Raw genomic sequence first — 27,376 nt, 5'->3', positions numbered from 1 at the left:
TCATTCCATCCATCTATCCATCCGTTTTCTATACCGCTGAATCCGTCGGTCGGGTCGCGGGGGGGCTGGAGCCTATCCCAGCGGTCAATGGGCGAGAGGCGGGGTACACCCTGGACAGGCCGCCAGGCCATCACAGGGCCACACAGAGACAAATGAGACAAACAACCATACACGCTCACACTCACTCCTAAGGACAATTTTAGAGACACCAATTAACCTAACATGCATGTTTTTGGACAGTGGGAGGAAGCCGGAGTCGGCTATAATTCCACAATATTTATTTATTTTACATTCTTTTGTGTGCTCATTTTCCAGCCTCCATTATTAAGTGTGACATAGCAGGAACAGAGGTCTCCGATCCTCAAACGGTAAGCTACACTCTATAAGCTCAATTTTTTGTTTGTCACAGCTTCTTATTGCTCAAGTCTCTATAAGCATTGATACTAAAAAGTGGTTGTGGTCTAATCTGGGTGTGGATTCAGATGGAATAACAGGCTCACCACTGATAACACGGCTGAACTCTAGCCAGCCTGTTAAACTGTATAAAAAGGAAGTGCTTTTCCCATGAAATCTAAAGGTAATTGTAAAAGGAAAAGAGACTTCCTTTCATTTTGAAGAGGAAGGAACAACAACAGCTTGAAGTAATGCTCAGCTATTAAAGTAGTTCTTTCTTTAAGCTGGGGACATATTTTAAAAAGAAAGAAAGAAAGCTGCAGACTTCCATTCTGGAGTACTTGCTCTGTCGTACAATATGGAGGCACTCAAGAGTGATTTGATCTACCTGATTGTGAACAAATGTAATTTAATTTATGTAATTTAAGTAGAAACTACCAGTCTCAACAGTTCTTAGATTCCTTATCTGTTGTTTCAGGGCTCCTGCCGTTGCCTACCAAATGTAGAAGGAACCATGTGTAACAGATGTAAACCTCTCTACTGGAACCTGGCTGCAGACAACCCTCGTGGCTGCGTAGGTGGGTTATCAGAAACGTAAAACAAAACAAGAAAACTATCACAGCATTCATTCATGAGTGATCTAAATGAATGAATGCTTAGCTGGCCTACTGTAAGCAAAACAATTTTGATTCCTCACCTAACCTTTTAACAGAATGGTAAAGTTCCAGAAGCAATCTGACTAAGTACTGATATGGGTATTTGCCCTTTTTACCCAGAAAATATGTCAACATACCCCTTCCAACAGGGCCGGATCTGTCTTCCAGTCCCACAAGAGGGAAATGAAAAATAACAATTCACAAATTCCTTAAAGCTTTCTTTGCTTTCAGTGAGAAATTTTGTCAGTTGGCCACATGATAAACCCATAGGAATATTGAAAACAGCAACTTATGACTTCACCTTTCCCCCCCTTCAAGTCCAACTTCATGCATGCTTTGTCTTTTTCCAACTTAAAATAGTTTATATGAAAATAAAAAGGTTGCTCCCATTATACAGGTCACAGCTTCAGGCTTTCAACAGGTATCTGTCTTATATTTTCACTCTGCTCTTGCAAACATGTTATCACTACCATGCTGCCTGCAGACACAAGAGCAGGAAAAGTGCTTTTAATATCTCAAGAATGCCTTTGGTTTGCTGCGGCCAGACATTCAGGGAATTTTGTTTTTAATGGGTGGATGGCAGGCTGTGACTATAAAAGTTTCTCCAGACCTTTTGATGTGCAGATCTCTGAAGATTGGAGGGTTTTGTGTCACTGTGTTTCAACCATGAATGTTACAAAGCTCTGTAATCAGGGACCATTCACAGATCCCCCGTTACGTTCTCATAACCCTTCCCCTCTCTGCCTTCCTTCCATACCAGAGTGTCAGTGTGATCTGAAAGGAACACTAAGTGGGGTTGGAGAATGTGAACAGGTGAGTGTTTTCAATATCACAAAACGATATGTCACTGTCTAACCACATTGTATTATATCAATGTCAACATGTTTTGACTGCATTTCTTAGCTTCATCTTTGTATCATCGCTCTTTGCTTGGTCATCTTTTTGTTTAGAGAACTGGACAGTGTCACTGCAAGCTTAATGTGTGCGGCCCTGCATGTAACTCTTGCAAAAATGGATACTTCCTGCTGCGAAAAAAGGATTACCTTGGTTGTCAAGGTAAGATGTTCTTCTTTAAGTCCAACATCACATCTCGCGAACATACACAAAACTATGACTCTATTCATTGATATGGAAAAATTGTATGAAAAGCTGCGATAGAGCACCTCTTTGGTCGTCTGTGAGAAACATTTTTCTGGTGTTAAATTAAATTAAATTATGACCACACAGTAACTGCTTAACTTTGGCTGAGAATAACTCACTACATTATGTCATCTAGGCTAGCACTGATTCCAGATAGACAACACTAAGGCAGGGAGCCAAGCTTGAATAAATAAGGGGCTTTAATAACTAATGAATTTGAAAGGTGAAGAATGTCGTGTCAGAGACCAGAGCTAGTACTTGGTCCCAGGAGCAGAAATGAGTCAAGCAGGACGAGAGCCTGGGGGGAGCAAACATGCAAAAGTCAAGCCAGAGGAGAACTATATTGGTGTTCACAGGATGTGAAGCAAGCAAAGAGTGTAATGGTGGTCGGAGGTTAGCAATGAAAGGCTGTTGGCTGAAGCGAATTGGGGTCAGAGCTTTAACGGGGGGTCTCATCAAATAGGTATTTTTTTTTCTTCCCCCTAGGAAAGTTTCTAATTGAGTGAAATGACCCAGAAGTATCAAAGTGGCAGCCATGATAAAAGCTGGTCCATTTCTCTAAGTGCAAAGGAAAGGAGCTTCAATGCTTCCTTTATTACTTATTTTCGCAAAGGAGACATTGGACTATCCTTTACCAAAAATAAAAGAGACATTACTGTCTCCAGTTTTTGAGGGCAGCAGCACTCACAGTAATGCTCAGTTATTTAATCAGATTTACTACAGAAGATTTATTTCAATTAATAGAATTAAAGGAGATTGAGCAACCGTTTTTATATGGACGGCGATGACTTTTCCTTTTGTGGCTTCCTTTTATTCTAAATGAAACATCTCCATAATAAAAAAACATTTCAGCAGGTTATGAGTCATTGATGTGTCCTGCATGAAACAACACAGTATGAATGCATATGCAAAGTAATCAATGGCTTTTTTAAAAGTCTGTATTTGGAACAGTTATACTTTGCCAAAAGTTATTTATATTGTCTTTGGTTCCACCATTGCAGATTTAAATGTCAGCCTTTTTAATATGTGGTAGGGTGCTCGTAGCAGAGTGGGTGTCTTTCCTAAGGGCCCAATTAATTCATTCCTCCTCACAGCTTTCTTTGTCCTCATGACGTTTTCCATCGGGGACTAGGACAAGTGTTTAGGAAATGTTGTGGGAGGTATTGTTTCTGTCTATTCAGCTGTACATGCTGTGAACCATCAAAGTGCTTGAATTTACTAAGTTTAAAGAAGACCAGTATTTGTGAGTTTGAAGCTACAATTTAGCTGCCCAACATCTGCACACCTGAATCCACACACGCAACGAAGAACAAAGAAGCAATCCTCTGTCTTGGTAAAGTCAATAAAGTAATTTGTTTGAAAATTATGAAGAAGGAAACCAAAGGACTTTAATCCATCTTAAATAAAATGGGAATTATTCACAAATATTGTTTTTTGTGTCTGACATCAAGCTACACAAACTCATTTCAGTGATTAAACCTCTTAAGGTAAATTCTTGAAAACCGTCCTTGATATAAAGATGAGTACAGTGGGCTTTAAAGCGTATGGGGAAGTTGTAAAATTCAAACTGATTCAAACTGCCCATGAGGGGTGTAATTATAAAACAAGAAACGAATAAAGAAAAATAGACACAGAAAAGTCATGTTGGTTGGGGTCGGAGGATGAACACACTGTCACACTTGTTTTACTCTCTGCTGTTTTCTCCAGGTTGTCAGTGTGATGTAGGAGGTGCCACTGGCATGGCGTGTGGTGAGATTTCAGGACAGTGTCTGTGTCGGAAAAATATAATTGGCCTTAAATGCACAGAGTAAGATATAGTTTCATATAGTTTACATACAGTTTTTTCATGAAATACAACAGGCATAGAATAAATTCAACTTTTTGTCTCCCAATAGGCCAGCGCCTGGCCACTACTTCCCCACTCTGCACCAGCTGAAGTTTGAGGTGGAGGATGGTACAACACCTCAGGCCAGACCAGTACGCTTTGGTTACAACTCAGAGGAATTCCCAGAATTCAGCTGGAGAGGATATGCTATAATGTCCCCTGCACAGGTTTGTGGACACATGAGTGTCTTTGATGTATTGGATACATAAATGCAAAAATTTCTTGGGAAGGTCGATTTTATGAATTACCTGTGACTGCTGTGGCCTTTTGGTTTCCTTTCTTGATCCACTTTGATGCGATCCACTCATGAATCTTTTGCTTTGAACTTTGCACAAATAATCCTCCTTGAAGCACACGGCATCCTGTTATTTCATCACTGATGTGAGAATGTGGACACCAGCTCTCTTAGCACTAACACTCTTTGTCTTCAGCCAGAGGTGATCCTAACGCTTAGTCTTGGCTTTGCTGGACCTTTCCATATTGTAATGCACTACTCCACCCCCCAACACAAAGGGGGAGCACAAGTGAGAGCGTGGATCTTGGTGGTGGATGAAGTTGACTCTCAGTCTTGCTGTGACTGTAAGTGAAGGGCCTGCCTTGCTCGAGTTCTATTTCATTTTCTTCACCTCAGCTAGCTGTGTGTTAATTAACCTGCTCTGTTTGCTCAACCTCTCCATCCACCTGTCATGATTTCTCCGTTTAACTTCACTCCTCCATCACTCCTTGTCTGCTCAAACCTGTGCCATTGCAGTCAGTAAGTAACTGTCATCCCTGCAGAGTGACGTCAGAGTAACAGTGCATGTTGATCCACAAGATGGGAGGCAGAACTTGTTCCGTGTGGTTCTGCGGTTCATTAACCTCAACAGAGTCAGTGTGACTGGTAGCATCAAGGCTACCAATATCAGAGGCACTGCAGGTAAGGCTGCCTCTGACATTATCGTTTCACCACCAAACTGTCAAATCTAACCCATCATCAAAACATTTCCTTCATGACATTTTTTGTTAGCTGGTGCATGACGTGTGCTAATAGTGATCTTGTCTTTCTGCGAGTGTATCACATTACAGTCATCTGTGCTTGGTGTTCTCCAGGGACAGATCAGAGTAAAGAAATAGTATTTCCTCCGAGTCCCAGCCCGTCGTTCCTCACTGTCCCAGGAGAGGGCTTCGCTGAGCCCTTTGCATTGAATCCTGGGAAATGGATCATTCACATAAGGGCAGAGGAGGTTCTCTTGGTGAGCGTTTTAGGAAGAAACTTATGTTAAAAGTCTGAAGAATAAGAACAAGAAGACTTATCTTCATATAACAGTGTCATGAACATGCACATTTGAATGTACATTTATTATTTAACTATGAATGTAAAATCTTTCTGGTTATAGAATTGAAAACATTTAAAGTTATATTGATATATTATTATTTCCCTTTGGGATAAACAAGATATCTTTTCCTTTTATTTGACATTGAATTTAATTGAATTAAAAATGGATGTTCTCATTCTCTCACATTAGGACTATTTAGTGCTGCTGCCCAGGGATTACTATGAGGCTTCTCTGCTTCAGCAAAAGATTACAGAGCCCTGCTCATACTTACCCACCGCAAACAAGGATGCAAAGTAAAGATTTCTCTTCTATTTCCTTTTTCTTATTTAATACATTCTGCCCTTTTCTTCTCTTCTTGGTGGTCGAGTGGAGTCACTCACTTTGTCTCTTTATGTGTACTATAGCTGCCTGTTGTACAAGCATGTAGCCATGGATGGCTTCAGCTCTGTGCTGGGCTTGCAGGGACGTCTCACTACACAGAGAGGGCAAAGTAGGAGGCAGGTTGTTGAGCAGCGTCCCACCTCAGATCACCCTTACATGGCAGCTCTCGGCGGGAGACAGGTTCAGTATTCCAGAGATTACAACATGGTTTGCAAACTAGGCTTTAAAAAGCAGGTTCATGACAGCTGTTCCAAAGTCCTTAATAAAACCATGAAATTGGACAAAGTTCTGGAGTTTGGGTGACTTGAGCTAAGATAAATTCTTAATCAGTCTTTGGACATTATTTCATTAAATGATATTTGGAGTCTTAAAATTCCAGAATGTCTCCTAATAAAATGCATTTTTGTGTATTGTAGGCGCAGCTGGAACTCAGTCTGCGTGTGCCTCAACCAGGCCTGTATGCCCTTATTTTGGAGTATGCGAGCGAAGTAGACACTGTCCAGAATGTCAACATACTCATCAGTGGTCAGTCAAGTGGCCAGATTTTGGCTCGGGCCAACATTTATAGCTGTGCTTTCAGGTGAGTGTTGTATAGGAAGCTTTAACAACATCTTATTGGCTAGTTTGGCATTTTTGATATTTACTGTTTTATCACTAAATTAATTGGGAAAAATATGTATAATGTCCTACACTAGAAAGTGGGGTGTTTTTCAACTGTTTTGTGCTCTTATCCGTGCAGCTATTTGTGCCGGAGTGTGGCAGTGGACAGTAGAAATCAAGTAGCAAAGCTGCAGCTTTCTCACAGGACGGAGATTCTTCTGCAGACTTCCACTACATCATTTCTTCTGGTGAGGGAAATATCTTCACAAAAGATTTGGAATAGCTCAACACTACCCTAAGTAGCAGCATGATATTTGAAATAAAATTGTTTGTCTGTGTAGAATAAAGTCTATGCAGTGCCTGCAGGAGAATTCTCCACTGAGTATATAGAGCCAAAGGTGCTATGTGTCTCCACTCATGGACGCTTTACTGAGGACAGGTAAGTGATTTAACACACTTTGCATGCTTTTTACAATAATAATTATAACAAACGTAATTCTATAAATCATATCTTGCATTTATTCACTTAAAGCCAACATGTTAGAAGAACATTACCTTTAAATACTTATTTTTATGTTTAACAAAACTGGATGGGAAATCTGTGGGCAATTAAAAAGTTTGTGTCAACCTTTTTGGCGTAGCATCTATGAATGTAAGCTGCAATTTAAGAGATTCAAGATTCAAGATGCTAGATTAGACCTGAGAACAGAGACGCACATCTGTTCTACATCTGTGCTCACATGCTTTCCTCCAGATGGATGAGGTCACTTACCTGAGGCTGGACTTAGGGTTAAACTTCTGCACTCAGACTAAATGTACTCTCATTTTGAACCTAATAAGCAGCTTGGACATAACAGTTTTTACTGCTGTCAGGGTGCAGCTCTGTCGTCTGCTGTGTTACGCAATGTTTAGAGAATGAAAAAGTTCTAAACAAACGGACAGCTGGAAACGCCTTGAAAACAAACAGGACTCATTTAATTAAGGTTAACATACTGTTGGAAAAAAAAGATAATACTGTTGAGCCCTTAAATTGTCAAATGTTAAAATTGATTACAACAGTCATAATTATTACATGATGATTGTAAGGCACTAGAGACATTCTCAGGGATTTTCCTCACCTGACACTATAATTTAACCTTCCTTTGCACAATGGGGAAGTAGGTGAACAAAGCAACAAGGACAAAATATCTAGAGGTAAACAAAGTATATAGTCTCTACCACAGTTACAACCTGTGATTTGCTGCTGACTTTACTCGTCCTAAATTGCACTGTGATTTGGCAAACAAGGCTTCAGGTGACAGACTTGTTGCTGTTTAATGTTTGTAGTCGACACTGTGTTCTACGGCAGTTCAGCAAGCCCTCCACAGCCTGGATTCTGAACGCGGCCCGTGATGGGCAGCGTCCGTCTACAATTGCGGCTGCTCTCATACGAGGAGACGATGAGGATTGGAGGCCGAGACGGCACTCCGGGCTGTTCTCTGTTCATGAGCCTCAGAGTGATGGGATGCTGCTTAAATTCCCTCAGGTACCACACCCTGCCCCACCTCACCTTGTAGAATCATTTCAGCCCTTTTGAACTCAAACCTGTGCTTGGGGCATTCAGTTGGTCGTTGTACATTGAGCATTTCTCATTTTCAATTTCACCAGCACTTTTTTTTTTTAAGGTTTTCCCCCTTTTTTTCCCCCCTAGATTGAGATCAGTTTCACTCCAGCAGTTCCGCTCCCAGGCAGGTATGTGGTTTTGGTCCACTACCACCAGCCTGAACATATCTCCTTCCCTGTAGAAGTGAGAATAGATGCAGGGCGCACATGGAATGGTGAGTGTGTAGGAGGAGGTTGTGTTTCAATCAAATTGAATTATTGATTTTATTGACTCACTTCAGATATTTGAGTTTACTCTGGCAGTGGGGAGCTGATTCCTTCTTAAGGTCAGATAAAGTCCTAAAGCCTCATGGCAAGATGATCCAAGTGCTTAGACACACTTCCTTATATGGATTTGCCAGAGAGATTAATTTTTCTGCAGCATGATATTCACTTGCACATTTTTAACTTTAAAACTGCCTTCTCCTGCAGGTCTGATAAATGCAACCTTCTGCCCTGCAGTCTCAGGCTGCAGGGAGGTTGTCGTTGCTGACGACCGCATTGGCTTTGACTTTGAAAAGAATTCTTGGCAACTACCCACCATCACTGTGATTGTGCCACCTAGGAAGACTCTTATTCTGGTCAGTACTTTAAGTAATATCTCAAACACCCTCAAAATCCAAATAATAAAAAAGGTAAAAATATGAAAGAATTTAGTGAAACACTTCTGTAAGGATTGTAGGTTTGTGAAGTCTTTGTTTCAAACCGAAGTTGCTCAGGCTGAGGACTTGGCATGCTGTGGTCCTCCTCTGTGTTATGCCATATCCCCAACAACAACAATGAAATGACTGTATTCCACCTGGCAGCCCCACACGGCTTTATAAAACCAAAGCCTGTAGACTGTGTAAAGCAGGGGACAGGTTGGGCTTGGCTTGTGTGCTGTGGAGCATGTTTTATCTTTCAACTTGGATTCGACCAATTGGAAAAATATGCTTCAAAAACACTTAATATCCTTTGTTTTTTTTTCACTCCCTCGATCTTTTAAACATATTAAAAGAGTAGTTGTTGATGGCAAAATTGTGTGTTCATATATATTGATGTGATTTGTATTTTGTTTAGGATCATATCTTATTGATTCCTGATAGAAGTTACACTCCAGAGCTCCTGAAAGAGAAACCATTGGATAAATCAGCAGATTTCATCCAACAATGCAGGGAAGAAAGGTTCTATACTGAGTAGGTATCCACCTTCTAATACAAGCTTGATTGCAGTCCAAATCAAATTTTTCTTCGACTGTTTGATAAGTTCTTTTTTTAGTTGAGAAAATATGCAAGAAATAAAACTGCCTTGTAAACTGTGATAAACTGTTTTACAGTGTTTGTTTTCTTAGCTGTACCAGTTTTGTAATCTTCAGAAACTTCTCTCAGTACATCAGATGGTTTTGAAAATGGTGCCATCTAGTTGTGACCATGTATAATACCACATCTGTGTTTAAAAGAGCTGTTCTCTTTATGTCCTGTTTTGTCTTGTTTGGCTCAGAATGTCCTCGGGGTTCTGCAGAGACTCAGCCCGATCTCTTGTAGCAGCTTATAATGACGGAGCCCTGCCCTGTGGCTGCGACAAGTCCGGCTCTACAGGAACTGTCTGTGATCCAGTTGGAGGACAGTGTCCCTGCAGGCAGCATGTCATCGGGCGTCAGTGCACAAAATGTGCCACGGGATACTATGGCTTTCCCTACTGCAGACGTGAGTGAATATTAACTTTTGGCTAATATGAGTATGAGGAATATCCTATGAGATGTCTCTTATGAAAACATAGAAAAATATACACACGGCAGTAATGTCGTTCTTTACATCCTCAGACTACATTTAAACCTGTGTGTGTGCGGTCTGTAATCTCCCTCTGTCTCTAGCATGCGAGTGTGGCCGCCGACTGTGTGACGAAGTGACAGGACGCTGCATCTGCCCTCCGCAGACAGTCAAACCATCCTGTGATAGGTGTAAGAGTGAGACTTTCAGCTACCATCCTTTGGCGGGCTGCGAGAACTGCGAATGCTCTCCAAGCGGCATTAATACAAACGCAGGGCTTCAGTGTGACCGCATTACTGGACAGTGCAGGTGAGCTGAAGCTTCCGCAGAGCACCCAACACATATTGAAACAAAGAGTGCAGCATTTATCGGTGAAAGTAAGAAAACTGTTTTACAGCATGCATTTTAGATACATAGATGTTAAAGATAGCAAGAGAAAACATTTTTTTACATGTCAACCAGTTCATTTTCTGGGGTACAGATGTCAGTTTCTGTCTTGAGCTGTACTGTGCAAAGATTGTAGACTATTTAGATGCTTCAATTCTAATACATGTTGATTTGCCATGTGGTTGAGCTCTTATTCATTGTGCAACATACCAAAAAGTCAACACATACAGCCAGAGTCATCAAAATCTATCTCCAGATAACAAGAGTGAGCAGTCTGACAGATGACATGACCCAGTAGGGGCTTTGATCCGAACGTCTTTTGGTCGTTCTGGGATTAAACAAGGAGATGGAGGTCACGGAGACATCCTAAATCCAAACAAAAATGATTCCCTTTATATGAATAATTTGTTTGATTTTTCTGCTGTTGCTGCACTTGGTGTAAAGTTTATAGTGAAAAATCGTTTCCTTTTTTTTAAAAGAATATACTCCTCACTTCTGGTTCCACTCATAGACCGGATGTTTTTACTGCAGTAATGCAAACATTGAGATTATACTTTATTTACATGTACAAGATTTTCAAGGATGGGTTTTATATTGTGAAGGTACACTGTTGATTTACTGTTAATTTGATTTTCTGCGTCTGTGTATTTTTATGCAGTTGCAAGCCTCGTATTGGAGGCCGGCAGTGTGACCGCTGTGCTGCAGGTTATTATCGCTTCCCTGACTGCTTGCCATGTGACTGTAATCAAGGTGGGGTCACATCTGATGTGTGCGACCCAGACACAGGCCGGTGTCTCTGCAAGGTGAGTTCAGCTCATCAAATTGTTGGTTTAAAAACTCCCTCTTGCTCATTTGACTTTATTTGTGCCCTTGCTGTTTTGACTCCCTCTTTATCGCTACTGCCATATTTTCAGAAAAACGCTGCTGGCCTCAGGTGCGACACTTGTCGGAAAGGTTCTTTCTTTTTTGACTCCTCTGACCCACTTGGCTGCACCAGCTGCTTCTGTTTCGGAGCCACTGACCAGTGTCAGAGCTCCAGCAAATGCCGGGGGAAGGTGTGGTTGCTTTTCCTGCCTCTGCATGTCATTGAATGCCTTTGGAAATTGCTTCCTTGCAGGGTTGATATAACTTATGAGGAGAATGTAGTTTGTTTAATGAAAGCTGCTAAAGCCGTTGAGGCAACAGACCTTCAATGTTAGGTTAAATGAAATCATAACATAATGTGCCTTGTTGATTTTACGGGTACTTTGATGGGTACTTTTTATTCAGTAGAATGACTGTACTGTTGTGAAAAATATTTTGAGAAGCCTTGTATATCTATTGTACTTTAACTGCCACATTTTCCCTTTTATCAGTTTGTTGAGATGCGAGGGTGGCGTTTGGAAAGCCCAGAAAAGCAGGAGGTTCCTTCTGTTCTGAATACAGCCAGCAACACAGTAGTGGCAGATATCCAGGAGCTCCCCCCTACTGTTCAAACTCTACACTGGGTGGCACCACAGTCCTACCTGGGAGACAGGGTAAGTCAGTGGACTGAAGCAGCATGGACACCAAAACAGTCTTGCGAGTAAATCTCACTGCGTCTTAAATACCAAAATAGATAGTAGATGGTATTTTCGGTCAAATGTTTTCTTCTTTTTATTTAATTCAGTTCAATTTCTTTGGGTAAGATGCAATACAGCAACAATTATCCAATACAATACATCACTGCATTTACAGATGAGAATAGGTGGTGCATTTTGTTAACCTTATAGAATCAGTACTACAACTTGCCCATATAGACACAATAACACATTGTCAATATAAATAAGCAGTACATAAAAACTCATTTGTATGCTTGGAAAAATACGTGCAATACTAAATAATGTATTCCACTAACTAGCAAAGATGTCACGTTACTCGTATTAAAGTGAAAATGAATGTTAGCATTCAGCTCCTCTCTGGTTCAAATTTGGCCTACTTTTCATCAGTCATGCGTTTTAATTATGGATTGTTTTTTTGCATGTCCTTTGTTTTATGTATCCGAATTATTGTGAAGGCGTAAGGGAAACCACTGACATAACTGACAGTGACCCAGGTTGCATACACACGGAAGTTTTCTTGAAGAGGATAAATCATGTAAAACCAAAATGACGTTTTCTGTCCTTCACTGCATAAATTTGGGTGTTTGATTTGATTGCCATTTCAGAAACTCTGACACAAGCTTGTCACTGTGTTTGAGACATTAAGAGAGCCATTATCTAAAGGGTACTGTTACATCACAGTAACATCTTAGAATAGAATAATCCAGCCTCCCCATCTTTATCTCCTCCCCAAATTTAACATCATTCTACAGTCGCTGTAGCTTGGAAGTGGGAAGTTGGAACTCTTGCTCTGGCGTTTTGCTTTGCTCCCAACACAATATTATCGTCAGTAGTTGTAGTTCAGTTAAAAAAGAAATGAGCTGTTAATGCTCTGCAAACACTTTGTGCAATGTTTTATTATATCAAGAAGATTAAGATCACAAATTTAAAATTTCGCCTTTATTTGATATGATGCCTTCCTCATGAATAACTCAAACTGCAGAAGTCGGGGTTGATAAAACATCCCTGAATTTCCAACTTGGAAATCTGACTTACTTTTGGCATTTTCTTAAAAGAATTTTTGCCAGTCATGATTTGGAAATTCCAACTTCCATTTGCTATTGAATGCATCTTAAATAAGTACGTATGAGTGCAACACTGGAACCTGCTGTTACAAAAACAAACTTTTAAACATTGGTCAAACATGTTTTTTTACAATAGTCTTTTAAAAACTTAAACTAAACATCTGTGACAGATTATTTCTGACATGATTTTGAATAATCTCCCATCGTCTGGTTGGTTTGCACGTTATTTTAGCATTCCTCTCTGTGCTGCTGTGCTTTACAATCCTGGGCCAGATAAATGCACGACTCAAGTTGCGACCTGTTGTGCCTCAATGAGGGATCAGTATCGGCTGTTTGTCTGCGGCCGAAGTGCAGACACAGGAACTGTTGCCATTTAAATGTTTTCCTGCAAATTCTATGTGTGGTTGTGTGCTTACATGACAGATACTTCATTCTCTCTCATACAATAGTAAAGTGCTTCAGGGGTTACTTAATGTAATTTGTTTTTTTTTTTATCTTTTGTATGTGTAGTCCTCTCTCAAAAGATCAACACCCCACAGAAGAAAGGGTTGGACTTTAGGAGAGGGGCTCACTCCATCTCCCAAAACCAGCTGCTATACAATAAGAATGAGTGCTGTCATACTGTTATCCTGCGAAAAAAAACAAAACATGTCACAGGCTTTTCACTTAGAACCCAAGAAATTATGGCATCTTGTTAAAAAAAAAAAAGACATAATACAGTATGTCTATTTTAAAGCTCTAGCCTTTAATTCAGTGAACATCAAAGTCTATTCAAATAAAGTAAGAGAAATCTGGTGTTCTTTGCCTTCTTTTAGGTTTCATCTTATGGTGGTTTTCTCACCTACCAGTCCAAATCCTTTGGGATCCCTGAGGAGGGGATGGCTCTGATCAACAGACGACCTGACATTGTGCTGACTGTGTGTAGTGTCTCTTATCTTTCACTCTTACTGATGAGCTTTTTTTTCTTTTCTTTCACTAGTAGATTCACAGCCGAGTTATCCATTTCATTATATCCCCCCCTTAGGGTCAGGATATGAATCTGATCCACGTGGCTCCAGCTGCTCCACTTCCAGACAGAATGTATCAGGGCAGAGTACAGCTCTTAGAGGTAAAATAAACATTTCCTCTCTTTGTGACACTGGTAAGCTTTAATTCTATTTGTTTTAATTATTAATTATGTTTGTTTTTAAGTTTGTCTGACAGTGTCGCATAACATTTTTTGTATTTATTTCTTTAACAGACAAATTGAGTAAAATATACCATTTGTGTGTACATTATCAGTTATTTTTTCAATCACTCATTATTTCTACTGAAATCTCCCTCTTGAATAGTCCCCCGCCCCCGATGATTTCTTAGGAGAGTTTCCCAGACTTTCTCTTGTTTGCAGGGAAACTGGCGCCATGCTAGTACCAACAGGCCTGTGTCCAGAGAGGAACTCATGATGGTCTTGGCAGGTCTGGCAGGCCTGAGGATCCGAGCTCTGTATTTTACTCAGAGCCAGCGACTCAGCCTAGGGGAGGTGGGCCTGGAACAGGCCACTGACACAGGGACCGGAGGTCCTGGCAATACTGTGGAGGATTGCTCCTGCCCATCTGAGTACTCTGGAGACTCCTGTGAGGTTAGTAGTTATCCTCACTCCAGTGAGAATTGGATTTTAAGTCTTTCGTTTCTTGCTCCGCCATTTCTCAGAACACATTCTTCAGTTACCATACAGTATCTTATCAAAACTTTGCAGAGGTAAACTTGCCTGAAATCTCTCTACTACTACCAGGTATGTAATGCTAAAAGTGAGTACATGTTATACCACTGCTTTTTAAAAACTTGAGACTTATAACACGAAGTGACATCTCAGTCAATGTTGAAAAAACACTTTGATTCTTATGTTGAACCAGCAAAATTAAAAAAAATGCTGTAAAAATTAAACCTTTTTTTTCCTCATGGAAGACTTTAGGGGGCTAAAATATATATGCATGAGGACATATAGTGGAAAAAAGAAATAAACATTTGACACCTCATTTTGGAACTGGGATGTAATAGCCATCAATTGAAAAACAGGGATTCACACAGCAAGCATTTTTATTTGTACCAAACCAGAGGAATAAATCCCATCATCTTTTAGTGTGGGGCCTCATTGAGACATGCCTAATTTGTATAATCACAGATCAGAACAAATAAATTAGTCAGCATTACGGTTATATCAACTTAAGTGATGAGTTTTAAGGGTATAAACATTCATTTGGATTTTAAAGAAAAAATCTGTGATTTTATTTTACAAGTGAGGCTCGCTCCTCCTTGTTTTTGAGTGCAAATGATTGAAACGCCGAACATATTTGCATTAATTCTCAAATGGAGAGAGAACATTGCGATCAAAAGATGCTAACTGTTATCATACTCTGTATGTCCACATCATGTAAAGGATTGTTATTGATGGCCTTCAGCAGACCATCAATGGCCTTGGAGGTGAGTTGTTTCAGGAAGACAAAAGTCTACATACAAGTGACAGGCAGCTGTCCAGAGAAAAATAAAGTTACGCTTCCTATGAACAAACAGTGGATTGTATTCACACTACTCCATGTTATTACAACAAAATGTCTTCGGGCTGAAGTGCTGAAGCTGTGGTGAGCTGTGCGATAGAATGTAAATCCTGTCCATACACTGTATCTAGCAGACTACTGCATTTGCCATCAGCGTGAGTAGAAGAAATCTACACCAAAGATTCAGGAAAAAGAAAACTTGCTTTTGAGTGTGTGTTCCTCTGTCTCTCTGACCATTGTCTCTGTAATTTATTATTCTGTATACTCCCACTAAAATAAATAAGAATTTCCTCAGAATTCAAAGGCGCTATCCAAATAGCTGAAAATGTGTTAAATAGTCAGCCCTCGCACATGGCGATGAATTAGTGCCAGCAGTTCCTCTAAACCTGAGGCTATCGCTAAGATTAATGGTCAGTTCTCGTCAGTAACAGCATGATGGATGCTGATACTTTGATATATTTCACAAAAGCTCTGTGTCCATGTCTTCCACTGTGTTTTCAGATACTTCTCGTATCATTCTGGGCCTGTCAGTTGCAAAGATAAGCATTTTTTGCTTTGCTGCACCTGGTTGCCTGCTTACATTGGAGCTGATCTTTATAGTGGCTGTTGATCATTGCCATCTTGTTCAATAAGGGTTTGATTGCTTAGTTTCTTGTGCCTGTCAGTATGTTACACCAAGACACAAGAGAATATAAGGTGAAGGCAGAAAACTGGCATTATTTAGTCTTCGAAATGCTGCCAAATGTCTGCTTTTAAAATGATATGATGAGCCTAAAATCTACATGGTATGTAGATAAGGTAGATAGAAAACATTCGAAAGAATTTGAAAAGTTGATAAAAGGGTGGAAATATGAGAACGTTCTGTCAGGTCTGAAAAGGAAAGCGAGCAGGGTGGGGCAGTGCGTTGATTGATATGGCATCTTGTCCTCATTGAGAAATCGGACCTCCTCCTCATCGTTTTAAGGGTGTCCAGACATGCCTGAACCAAGTACCACACCTTTTTGCTGGAACAAAAATCACTTTTGAGGTCTGAGGTTTGTTGGTGGAATATCCTGGAAAATACCAGTACGGAGAGTTGTGCGGATAAAGGATGTAGCCTCAGGCTGGGACATGTGCTGTACAATCACACAGACATAATATTAGTCATTATACAGATATAATAACTGGCATGGTTACAGCTAACAAAATGTTAGCTCAAACAACCCCGATATAATTGTTAAGGATAGGCTTTATTTTTTAGTTCATCTGAACCTGGTTTATGTCTAAAGAATTTACACTGTTTTTCCCACAGAGCCAAAATAAACAAGAAAACCAAGCAACCGCAAATGAGAGGGGAATTACGTTTATTACGATGACGTTATTGGAAAGAAAATTTCATAAAAAAGGCATTTGATTCAGGTTTATTAAATTTTTTTTACTAGTATTGTTGCCATAGATCTTGTTGCCTACCTTTGTGTTTAAAGGAAGTAGATTATATGTGCCCAGAGGTGATATGACAAGGTGCCTCGCCTTGAAATGCTGGGTGTGGCACTTGGCAACATAATGTTACTCATAAACCCGAGTGTGTTCACCTGAGTGTTTCTCCAGTATGTGCATGCATCTGTAAGAAGAACTGACACACCTAGTTGTGTGTGTCGTGCGCCTTAGGAGCATGATTCAAGTGTGAGTATGTTGTCTGTGTTGTCTGAGGATGTCTGACTTTTCCCTCAGTCACATATGCTTGTACAAATCATATGATATAAAACGCAAAATATTATAGAGAATACATACAGTGTTGAAATTAACTGCCTTTTCGAGTAGAGGCTTTGTTATTTCAGCTTCAGTTGAGCCAAACGGCATTCAACGTTTTGTGATTGTCCATTTATTCTGTTGGGACAGTTGATTTCCTGTTCTTGCATAGTAATGCATTCACCCTTAATTGACTGTCTGAATATTTCCCCAACCATTCTATGTGTTAGTGTGTGTGTTTGTGTAGTAATGTAGCAAAGCAAAAAAGAGAACTTGTAAACACTTGCATGTAACTGCTTGTGTGCCTGCATACACTCATGCTGACCTGCAATACTGACTCAGGTAAATGGGGTGTGTCCTCATTGTGTCTGCGTGTGTGTGAGTTTGTGCGTGTGTGTTTAAAAGGCAGAGGCAGGGGAGAGTGGAGCATTATTTCCCACACACTAAACTTTGGGAATGGCAAATACGTGTATGGATAGACAACGGCATAGATGGGTTCTGCTACAGACCCTGATATATTGGACTTTGATTGGACTTTGCTGCGCTGGAAACAGGCCGTTCAAAAGGGGAGAGCGGCCGCGCCACACCAGACATCATGACAGATGGACTCAGAGAATACAGGATCCTTCACCTCAAGACCAGGGAGCTCAGCGGATAGAGTATCCATCTGTAAATGACATAGGCACCCAAGGGGTACGCTATCCCTCATTGCATGACAGGGGACAGATCGTTCAGTATCCTTCACTTCATGACAGTAGTGCCAGTTCTCAAATACAGGTAAAAATCTGTGGTGGAAGATTGAGGTGTTCTTTCTTGTTGAAAGCGTGTTATTTTACCTGAGGTGCTGATACTGTCAGCTCTTGGCTGTTTGAGACTGAAGGAATGTTATCTGTGAAAGCAAAGGGCATTCTTCATAGCTAGCTGTTAATAACTGTTAACTGTTGCTGCGTGCTGTGCAGTATCTCTGACCCAAAATAATATATTTTTTTGGAAATATTGTTATGTTATAACAAAATAAATCACAAGGTTTTACAGTTTATAGCCTTTAAAACTGCAGGGATGAATGGTATTGCGTCACAAATTTGTTTGATACAGTTTGGCTTTACGATGGTGTACCGCCTGCAAAAGTTTTGTTTACACATTTTAGTTATATGGTTGAATTCTGTCAGACATAAATATGCTCAAGGTGTTGAGTTGAATTTTTAAATAAACTCTACTTTAATGTTGAAAAATTGTGTGTTTATATGTGTTTTTTTTCCCCTCAGAAATGTGCTCCTGGCTATTACAGAGATGGCAGTGGGCCCTACCTGGGTCAATGTGTGCCCTGTGCGTGCAACGGCTTTGCTGATGAGTGTGAAGACAGGACAGGGAGGTGTCTGGTGAGAGTCACACTCAACTATTAACCTATTGTAAAGGCTTCATGAACCACAAGTGTACAGACTTCCTCTCAAACCTAGAATCAACAGTGATTTCTTCAGCCCTGCCATGGTGAACTAAACTTTTAAACACACTTTCAAAACACAACCATGCAGAAAAATTATTTCATTTGTCCTTATTTCCCATAAGGGGGAGCTTTTGCTCATTACTCCCTATGATGTGTGAGAAATCCTTTATGCATTTCAAAGTCTCTGTTGTGCAAGACACTCAAGATTGTGCAGGTGCATGCAATGTGGGTATGGAGCTGTATATTTACACCTCAAAGCCAAACGGACAGAAGTGGCTGAACTCTCCTCTGAGTTCATCCAAGACATTCTTTGATGGGTTCAGTGAAGCAAGGTTTTTTTTCTCCCTGTTCTCTGCTGCAGTGTTATAAAATACTTGGTGCGTGGTTTGTGTGGTACAACACGTGTACAAGACAAAGTGCATTGCACACAGAGATTTATACATTCTCTAAGTACATTCTGTATCTGTTATTTTTTCCTGCTTCATTCTTCCTCTTTGGACGTGGTTTAATGAACATGTCATTTTCAGAACTGTCAGTACAACACAGCCGGAGATCGATGTGAACGCTGCAAAGACGGTTATTATGGCAACGCAGCTCAGAGGACATGCAGACCGTGTCCCTGCCCATATCCTATAGCCACAAACAGGTGTGTGAGAAAAATAAAGAATAGATGAAAACACATAACTGCTGCCATTCTAAAATTAAATGGAAATAAGTATGTTTGAATTAAATTATAATCTCACTGTTGATGTACAGTTTTGCAGTTAGCTGCAGGGAGGTGTATGGAGAAATCCAGTGTGCATGCAGAGTGGGTTACACTGGAGAGCGTTGTGAGAGGTGAGTGCCTGTGTGGACAGTGCAGATAGTAGTACTGCTGGCTTATTTTGAACTTTTTACTTATTCTATGCCTTTTATTTATCTTCCCTATAGTTGTGCTCCTGGTTACTTTGGTGAGCCACTCACACCAGGAGGAAGCTGTAAGCTGTGCAATTGCAATGGCAACGGTAACAACTGTGATCCCAAGACTGGAGGTGAGACTCTCTTTATTATAAAAAAAAACAAAAAAAAAACCTGTCTAATTTATTAATAGATCGTGCCAGATTATCACTCATTTCATTCAAACTACTTAAGTTTACTGTTTTTTTTTTGTTTGTTTTTTTACCATTTTGCAGTCTGCGAGAATCAAGAGCCAGGAGACACAAACACAGATGAGCATTGCCAAGGTGAATTAACAAAAGGAATGGAAATCTGACGATGTCACATGCCATTTACAATAAACTGGGTCTTATCTTTTGCTAATGAGTTTCCTCTTTTATATTCCAGATTGTGATAGTTGTGCTCAGACTTTAATACATGACTTGGAGAAACTCGATATTGAGTTTGCAAGGATCAAGGCTCAGTTAGACAATGCCTCTGCAAGTACTACCTCTCGGGAGAGACTGGACAAGCTTGAGAAAGCTGTGTCAGACACCAAGGTAACGTGTCACTGTACCGCACCATATATCTAAAGGGTTTAAATATGGGTGAAGACGTCCAGTATCTGTTGATATCTAGTGTCTGAAGCAATCATTAATTCTTCATTTAAAAGCCAGAAACTAACTTTAACTACATGGAGAGATCCTGAATGCTTTGTACATACCCATAGCATACACAAAAACAGTGTTTGTTCAAACATTCCACAATCCAGCTGGTTCTCACTGAGTTTTTAAATCTCACTCAGTTTTATTCTGAAGGTCATGGTTGTTCTTTGTCTTTGAATCATAATCTCTGTGCCACATCCACTTTATTTGTTTTATGCAGTTTTTGTATATTCATTAGACAGGAATCAACAGTTCCTAAAGCCCTGTTCGACAGAAGCCCCTGTTCCCCCTAAAGCTTCTGTTCACCACCTACAACATCCACATTTGACTTGAAGAACCTTTCTTGACAATTCTGTGACTGTAACTCTTGCAGAGTCTTGTTAACAAGTTCAGCTCCGTCATGAACACTCAAAAGTCCCTTGTGGATCAGCTGGAAGAGGACACGGCCAGCCTTGCAGAAGACATCAATACTTTGAAGGACAAGGTAGTGGTTCTTTACTAATTCCTAACACTTCATGAACGCCTCAGTGTGCAATAATAATAAGAAAGTCGGGTTTAAATTTGTATTGTGTTTTCATTTAGGCAGATACAAGGGCTGCAGAAGCTGACAAGGCAGTGGCAGATGTTGGAAAAACCTATAAGAGGGCAAAGGATCTGGACTTAGATATTCAAAATATGCTGAAGAAAATCCAAGGTAGAGGGAAGCATAAATTCAGTGGCAGCCCAACTTTTCCCTCTGTTGTTGTTGAATCATTTGTCTTTGTCATTTAATGATACTTTAGCTCTGACAATCAGTTGTTTCACTGATGGCGTGTTTTTGTGTGCATCTAGACTTACTGGACCAGCTAAAGAACGAAGGAAACAGAGGTGATACCTTCCCCAATGAAAGCTTGGCTAAAATGCTGGAGGATGCTCAGCGCATGGTGAAGGAGATGGAGAACAAGAACTTCACCTCTCAGAAGACGGCTGCTGAGAGAGAAAGAGAGGAGGCTAAGAAATGTAAATTATTAGCATATTCTTGGAACCATCAATAAAATCTTAACTGAGAGCATCATGCAAGTTCTGATCTAGTTGTTCTTTGGAAAAGAAGTTAATCACTACTGTTAAATAACATTCTTGACCCATCTTCTCAATTCTCCAGTGCTAGACTACATCAAAGCTAATGTGAGTGAACAGTTGGACCAAAACGAGGCCGCAGCAGCGAAGATCCGGGGCCTTTTGAAGGATTATAAAACCAAGCTGAACGACCTGGACAAAGCTTTGAAAGAGACAAAGAACTTGGTGCAAAAAGCCAATGCCCAGAACAGTCTAAATGCTCAGACGTTGAAAGACCTGCAGGTGAACAAAACAGCAGTTAATCTGTTATGAGGAACATACATGCTAGTCGATTAGCAGTTTGCAGCTCTGCTTCAAAGTATAATTCAATATATATGTATGTACAAATATGTAAAATTCCTGGATGACGCAGGTTAATTGTGACATGTGAACATTGTATAAAATGCTTCATGATATGATATAGATGCTAATGATATAATATACAAAGTTGTCAGTAGACAGTTATTCTCAAATTAAGTTGGTTGATATGATTCCTGCAGAAACGCATTGAGGACTTGAAAAAGGAGCGCAAAGCTGTCGAAGACCAGATGGCTAAGGCTGAGGATGAACTGCAGAAAACAGAGGATTTGGTGAAAAACCTCACAGACAGTAAAATGGTACATTTGACAAATTTTCATGATCTTTACCTAAATTATTATCTGTACTCAGAACTCCACCCTTACATATCTCGTAATTCAGTGAACCCGACACACTGTGCCTGACTTCTCATCAGCTCTGAGCCACACTAGTGAGACATCAGGTTCCAACATGCCATCCACTCTGATAATCATCTGTGTTTTTCCCTGCTGTGGTCATGAATTAGGTCAGGGACATTTCCTAGTGCTATGAATTACATGCACCCCTTCACCCATTGCAGGTGTATGAAGAGCTGGGGGCGAGTCTGGACAATGCAAAGAGTGATTTAATCAAGAAAGTAAAAGAGCTCACCAAGGCAGCAGCTAAGGAGGACATTGTGGAAGCTGCAGAGGAACATGCAAGGAACCTGACCAAGCTCGCACAAGAACTTGAGGAGTAAGTTTATAGTGCATACAATAAAAAAAAAACATCATCAGTCATAGTCTCTGCTGTTTATACCACAGATGATTGGAACTATTTTCTTATTTTACATTTTGTAAATCCATCCTTCGGTGTTCTTGGCAGACTTTTTTTTTTACATGCTATCTAATCTATAATAGTGCTGTGAAAAATGCAAGTGGACGTTCTGATGTTCGTGATGCAAAAGATGCTATTGAGGCCTACAAGAACATCACAGATGTGATTAATGCTGCCGAGGCAGCTGCCAATGAGGCCAAAGATGCTGCAGACAATGCCCTGAAAGTAAGTCACAGTCCTGATATTTTATACATCAACTTATACAGAGTTCTTTTTGGCATGATGTGTTGTTAGTTAAGTATTGAAGAGAATATATTTATACTATATTAAAATAATGTGTCAGTGAAACTAATGTGTTTTTATTATTTCAGAATGTTGAAAAACAAAAGTTTTCACAAAGAGCAAAAGACCTAAAAGAGAGTGGGAAGGACCTGCTGAGAAATGCAATGGAAGCAGAGAAAGACCTCAAGGGTATTCAACCATCCTTTTGAATTCTAGTTTTCAAGATACCCCAAAACTTCATTCACTAAGTCCTGTTTTATTTTCTTCTAAAAGACGCAGCCAACAACATCACTGACATCACAAAGCGCCTGACGAGAGCTGAAAAGAAGAAGGAAGCCCTCAAAAAAGACCTCCTCGAGGCACAGAACATATTAGATGACACCACAAGAGGTAGAGTAGAGCCAAGTCAAGCGGTTACACGATTAGTGTAAAACATGTTCAACTGAACCGTGTCTGTCAGTACAACACAGCTTTCATGCCTATTTAGATATACTTTACTTTTCCTTTTTTTCCCAAACCAGATGACATTGGAGATGTGATTGACAAGGCCAAGAGGAAGGCAGCCTCAGCAAATGACACGGCCACCAACACTATGGACAGACTTGCCGCCATCAGAGCAGAGATTGAAAAGATCAATGTCACCCCTGCGGGATCAAATCTAAACAATGTACTGGAGGATGTGGACAAGTCTGGTGAGAAGTTGAAAAAATGTTGTCAGGCATAATTATCAGTGCTTTTGTTTTTTTTTGACACTATATGGTAATAGAAAATACTATTTGTATTGAATAATAAAGGTACAGCACTTTTTAAACATTAAAATCTGTTGTCTCGCACTTATCTTCTAATTCCAGTGAAGAATCTGTTAAAAACGATCCCATCCCTGACTGATAAGATCTCAGAGGTGGAGAACCTCACTTCAGAGTTCTCGCCCATTGCCAACATATCTGCAAGCATAAAGAAGATCAAAGAGCTCATTGAACAAGCCAGGGATGCAGCTAACAGGGTAGGTCCCCAACTCTGTATATAGAAACATGCAATATCTATTCTGTAAGTGCAAACCGTAGCCTACATACCTGTGTAATAGCTCCCTTTCCAGGTTTTAATATTCTATCTATGCATCTTCTCTTTAGATTCCGATCCCTATGAAGTTCGGAGGCGATGGTCATGTGGAGCTGCGTCCACCGACAAATCTTGATGATCTGAAAGCCTACACAGCCATGTCTTTGTCACTGCAGAGACCAGAACGCAGAGGAGACGGAAGTCGCAGACGCAGACAGACAGAGAACTTGTTTGTGTTGTACCTCGGCCATAGAGATGTGAGTAAATATGACCATTTTGATGTAGAGGTATCTGATTTTGCACATTGCACTAACAAACGATGTGTTGCAGTCTTCTAAGAACTACATAGGTATGGTTTTGAGGGACAACATTTTGTTTGGAGTGTACAAACTCAACGGAAAGGAGAATGTGATTGAATCGGGCTCCATCACTACATCTCCATCAGAGCCAGCCAAGTTTGACAGAGTGGACCTACGCAGGTACATTGATTACTTGATTCTGCCGCACATTTACAGAATTTTTCATTTTCACGACCGTGAGTTTGCTCTTTCTGTATTTCAAATGACCAAAACAGAAATTTCCAAAGGAAAAGAATGTGAATGTTGCAACTGTGATGAAATTAGGATTGTTTTTTCCCCCCTCTTATGATTTAGAATTTATCAAGACGCAGAGATGATACTTACCAAAGACATAACCTCTAACAGTCCTGCTGAGCCTTTTCGAAGCAGCAAACAAGGACAGGAGACCAAAGACCTACTGGACCTCAGTCCCGAAGACATTGTCTTTTATGTTGGAGGCTACCCGGCCAACTTCACTGTGAGAAGCAAGGAAACGATAGCAGAAGTACCAGTAATTATTTATCATTATGAGGAATGGGGCCATTAATACATTACTCTGCTTTGCTTCTCCACAGCCTCCAGCCTCTCTCAGATATCCCAAGTACAAGGGCTGCATTGAGTTCTCCTCCTTTAATGACAAATCTGTGGGTATCTATAATTTCCAAAGAGCTGAGAAGATAAATCCAGAGAATCCATGCAAGAGGTATGATCGGAGTGGAAAGTGAATAAACTGTAGATGATGAACTGGAAGTGTCAACAGGTTTTGTTGCCTTTTCAATGACAAGACAGATTGTGACATCATTTCAATATGCAATTCAGTCAGGTTCCCAGGTATTTGCCTTTAGATTTAAACGTTCCTCTGGTATGATTGGCTAAACATTTTCATCTCACCAATGCTTAGTAGCTTTACCACTGTTTGGACAAGATTTTTAAGCTTTGCTGGTACCTTTTTGGTTATAGTTTGAACTCTTGCTGCGCTCAAGTAAACATTTCAGTGTGAAGTTTAGACTTTGATTTTCTTACTGATGCTTAATTCCATCCAGATATGTACCTGTAGACAATTCGAACTTCTTTGAGGGTACAGGATATGGCAAAGTGGTCATTGATAAATCCTCATTAAAACGTTTCCAAATCTCTATGGACGTCCATTCTCGCTCAGAAACCGGTCTGCTCATCTATATGGAAGTGGAGGTAACTATTATTCATATGATTATGTGTATTAGAATATTTTTTTTTCTATAAATTTGCAATAGAATTATGTACACTATTTGTAAGATCTGTGTTGTTTTATTTCCTCTGCTACATAGGACAGTTACTTAATTTTGACAATGGAGAATGGTGTCATAGTTTTACGCAGTAAGGAAGGAAAAGAACAAAGAATCACAAACAGCAAAGCATTCCCAGTAAGTAGCTCTCTTTGTTTTTCTTTGTCATGGCCCATTTCTGCTAACTCTATTACCCATCTTTGTAACATTGTAACGTTGTTGATAACGGACAATTAATTTACCCGCATCTTGCTGCTCCTGACTTTTTTTTTAGACAACGAGTTGGACGACCATGACCATTGCAGTCCGAAATGGCGAAGTGTTGGTCCTCTTTAATCGTGAGCCCCAAACCAAAATTCCATTTCCCTTTGAACTTAGTAAACTTGAAGAATTGTATATCGGTGGTGCACCACGAGAATTTAGGGAAAGGTAGGTGATTATCATTATTCCTCATGATTGGATATATATGTTGTGAGAGAGGACATCACCCTTATCTCACTGAAAATAACCACATTTCTTGTTTCTATTAAAGACACAACATCACCATACAACCATTCAAGGGATGCTTGAAGAAATTTCAGATTGGGACTGGCTATAAGGCTTTTGATGAACAAGTTGGAGTCAGCAAAGGTTGTCCTAAGGATGCATTGGTATGACATCAACTTCAGTATCCCAATCCACCTAAAACATGCATATCATTGCTTTTGTCGCCGTCTTGTTTTGTCAACTGAATGATGTCCCTGTTATTTAGGTTTTACGCAAAGCACAGTTCAGCTTTGGGAGCTCCCTCGCATCTAACCACACGGTCTTCCATCTAGACCAAGATGTTACTGTCTCTCTTGGATTCAAGAGCACAGAGCAGGAGGGTCTTATTTTGCAGGACAAAAAGCTGGTCAGTGCTTATGTAGATTTCCTAAAACTGCAACTTCGACATTTCATGTCTGATTTATGTGGGGACAAAAAGAACTTGAACGATTTTCAAAACCCTTTTGTTTTCTACTTTCAGGCTAACACACTTAATCTTGCCTTGGAAAAAGGCCATGTGCTTCTTAACTTGAACAACAAGATGTGGAAATCTAATAAACAATACCACGATGGGCAGTGGCATTATTTGACTGTCAAGAAAAGAGGTGAAAGGTATGAAAGAAGCAATGATTTCATATTCCTAGATTTTAAATTGTAGTAATATCAATGCAGACTAAGGGATGTTATGACATCTGTTAATATTAGTCCAGTTGATCATGTGATTCTTCACTAACTGCACAGAGCGGGGGATGTTCTGCATGACAAAGAAAGCTGTAATGACTGTGGCACCTGTTTCACACGTTGAAATCGGACATCAAATGTTACAGCACATTAAATTATAAAAAAGGACGACAAATTCTCAATTATTGCAATGTGCGAAAAAAGATATCATGATTTTCTTCAGGATTGAGGTGGTTATCGACGATGCTGATAATGGTCAGGAACTGAGTGGTGGCACACCTGGACCTGTGACAGATGCCTCCTTTGTCCTCGGAAATGAGAAGTTCAAAGGCTGCATTTCCAATCTCTACTCTAGACGGTAGCGTTTCCTAACTATGTGTTTGCAGATTTATATAATATCCAGCTTTTTTCAAGGTTCTCGCACTATAACTGCTTGCATACATATGTTCGATGCACGCTCTTTATTTCTCACCTGTCATTTTTGGGAATTGCAGGCCAGACGAGCTGTACACGGTGGAAGACTTCAGCAACTTCCAAGCATCCGGAGATGTTATGCTGGATGGTTGTTCAGCTAACAATCCTGTTCAACTGATGCTGGACTCTAAGAGGGTGAGGTTTTGTTTTACATGTATACACAATTTGTAATTAAGATTAGAAAGTTAAACTTTTTTTTTTTCTTATGCTGTTGAGGAAATCTTTGTAATAAATAATTTTTTATTTTTTTTTTAAATCAAAGCAGATGGGCTAGCTTGTTTTTATTTTCCGATATCATGCTACATTTAAGGAGGCATATCCCTTCATATCCAAACTGCTAAAACTAACATGTGCATTATTAACATGTCTCTTGATGAAGTTTGATCTCCCTCAATAGAAGTAAGTAAAATCCAGCTGAATCTTCGTCTTTCACGACTTTAATGGACTTTTTAACATTGAATTTTACC

The 27,376-nt window shown here is 40.0% G+C and overlaps 1 protein-coding gene across 5 annotated transcripts in view; it reads left to right on the top strand.

Annotated features, from left to right (window-relative positions):
* The window catches only part of LOC142399009 (laminin subunit alpha-3-like), a 62,349-nt gene that overhangs the window by 29,434 nt on the left and 5,539 nt on the right, over positions 1 to 27,376 (top strand). For 4 of the 5 annotated variants that reach the window (XM_075483334.1, XM_075483333.1, XM_075483332.1 and 1 more), the window contains 54 exons: positions 316 to 368; positions 872 to 971; positions 1,810 to 1,862; positions 2,000 to 2,105; positions 3,897 to 3,996; positions 4,085 to 4,241; positions 4,852 to 4,990; positions 5,164 to 5,306; positions 5,580 to 5,683; positions 5,795 to 5,951; positions 6,188 to 6,351; positions 6,511 to 6,619; positions 6,713 to 6,810; positions 7,698 to 7,896; positions 8,062 to 8,188; positions 8,445 to 8,593; positions 9,072 to 9,187; positions 9,492 to 9,697; positions 9,865 to 10,069; positions 10,806 to 10,950; positions 11,062 to 11,202; positions 11,503 to 11,664; positions 13,607 to 13,708; positions 13,816 to 13,899; positions 14,179 to 14,409; positions 18,319 to 18,432; positions 19,025 to 19,143; positions 19,254 to 19,334; positions 19,428 to 19,528; positions 19,670 to 19,720; positions 19,821 to 19,972; positions 20,451 to 20,561; positions 20,660 to 20,771; positions 20,909 to 21,076; positions 21,219 to 21,415; positions 21,673 to 21,789; positions 22,050 to 22,204; positions 22,369 to 22,510; positions 22,657 to 22,756; positions 22,841 to 22,957; positions 23,089 to 23,259; positions 23,419 to 23,570; positions 23,698 to 23,883; positions 23,957 to 24,105; positions 24,280 to 24,442; positions 24,540 to 24,667; positions 25,008 to 25,155; positions 25,272 to 25,367; positions 25,504 to 25,658; positions 25,762 to 25,879; positions 25,981 to 26,121; positions 26,236 to 26,366; positions 26,659 to 26,793; positions 26,930 to 27,044. In XM_075483334.1, coding sequence (XP_075339449.1) covers positions 316 to 368; positions 872 to 971; positions 1,810 to 1,862; positions 2,000 to 2,105; positions 3,897 to 3,996; positions 4,085 to 4,241; positions 4,852 to 4,990; positions 5,164 to 5,306; positions 5,580 to 5,683; positions 5,795 to 5,951; positions 6,188 to 6,351; positions 6,511 to 6,619; positions 6,713 to 6,810; positions 7,698 to 7,896; positions 8,062 to 8,188; positions 8,445 to 8,593; positions 9,072 to 9,187; positions 9,492 to 9,697; positions 9,865 to 10,069; positions 10,806 to 10,950; positions 11,062 to 11,202; positions 11,503 to 11,664; positions 13,607 to 13,708; positions 13,816 to 13,899; positions 14,179 to 14,409; positions 18,319 to 18,432; positions 19,025 to 19,143; positions 19,254 to 19,334; positions 19,428 to 19,528; positions 19,670 to 19,720; positions 19,821 to 19,972; positions 20,451 to 20,561; positions 20,660 to 20,771; positions 20,909 to 21,076; positions 21,219 to 21,415; positions 21,673 to 21,789; positions 22,050 to 22,204; positions 22,369 to 22,510; positions 22,657 to 22,756; positions 22,841 to 22,957; positions 23,089 to 23,259; positions 23,419 to 23,570; positions 23,698 to 23,883; positions 23,957 to 24,105; positions 24,280 to 24,442; positions 24,540 to 24,667; positions 25,008 to 25,155; positions 25,272 to 25,367; positions 25,504 to 25,658; positions 25,762 to 25,879; positions 25,981 to 26,121; positions 26,236 to 26,366; positions 26,659 to 26,793; positions 26,930 to 27,044 — 7,175 coding nt within the window. The remainder of the gene's footprint in view (positions 1 to 315; positions 369 to 871; positions 972 to 1,809; positions 1,863 to 1,999; positions 2,106 to 3,896; positions 3,997 to 4,084; positions 4,242 to 4,851; positions 4,991 to 5,163; positions 5,307 to 5,579; positions 5,684 to 5,794; positions 5,952 to 6,187; positions 6,352 to 6,510; positions 6,620 to 6,712; positions 6,811 to 7,697; positions 7,897 to 8,061; positions 8,189 to 8,444; positions 8,594 to 9,071; positions 9,188 to 9,491; positions 9,698 to 9,864; positions 10,070 to 10,805; positions 10,951 to 11,061; positions 11,203 to 11,502; positions 11,665 to 13,606; positions 13,709 to 13,815; positions 13,900 to 14,178; positions 14,410 to 18,318; positions 18,433 to 19,024; positions 19,144 to 19,253; positions 19,335 to 19,427; positions 19,529 to 19,669; positions 19,721 to 19,820; positions 19,973 to 20,450; positions 20,562 to 20,659; positions 20,772 to 20,908; positions 21,077 to 21,218; positions 21,416 to 21,672; positions 21,790 to 22,049; positions 22,205 to 22,368; positions 22,511 to 22,656; positions 22,757 to 22,840; positions 22,958 to 23,088; positions 23,260 to 23,418; positions 23,571 to 23,697; positions 23,884 to 23,956; positions 24,106 to 24,279; positions 24,443 to 24,539; positions 24,668 to 25,007; positions 25,156 to 25,271; positions 25,368 to 25,503; positions 25,659 to 25,761; positions 25,880 to 25,980; positions 26,122 to 26,235; positions 26,367 to 26,658; positions 26,794 to 26,929; positions 27,045 to 27,376) is intronic. The other variant, XM_075483335.1, reaches the window with a different exon arrangement.

Source organism: Odontesthes bonariensis, chromosome 14 (assembly GCF_027942865.1).
Source record: "Odontesthes bonariensis isolate fOdoBon6 chromosome 14, fOdoBon6.hap1, whole genome shotgun sequence".
Taxonomy (NCBI): Eukaryota; Metazoa; Chordata; class Actinopteri; order Atheriniformes; family Atherinopsidae; genus Odontesthes; species Odontesthes bonariensis.
This window is presented reverse-complemented; position numbering and strand designations above follow the sequence as displayed.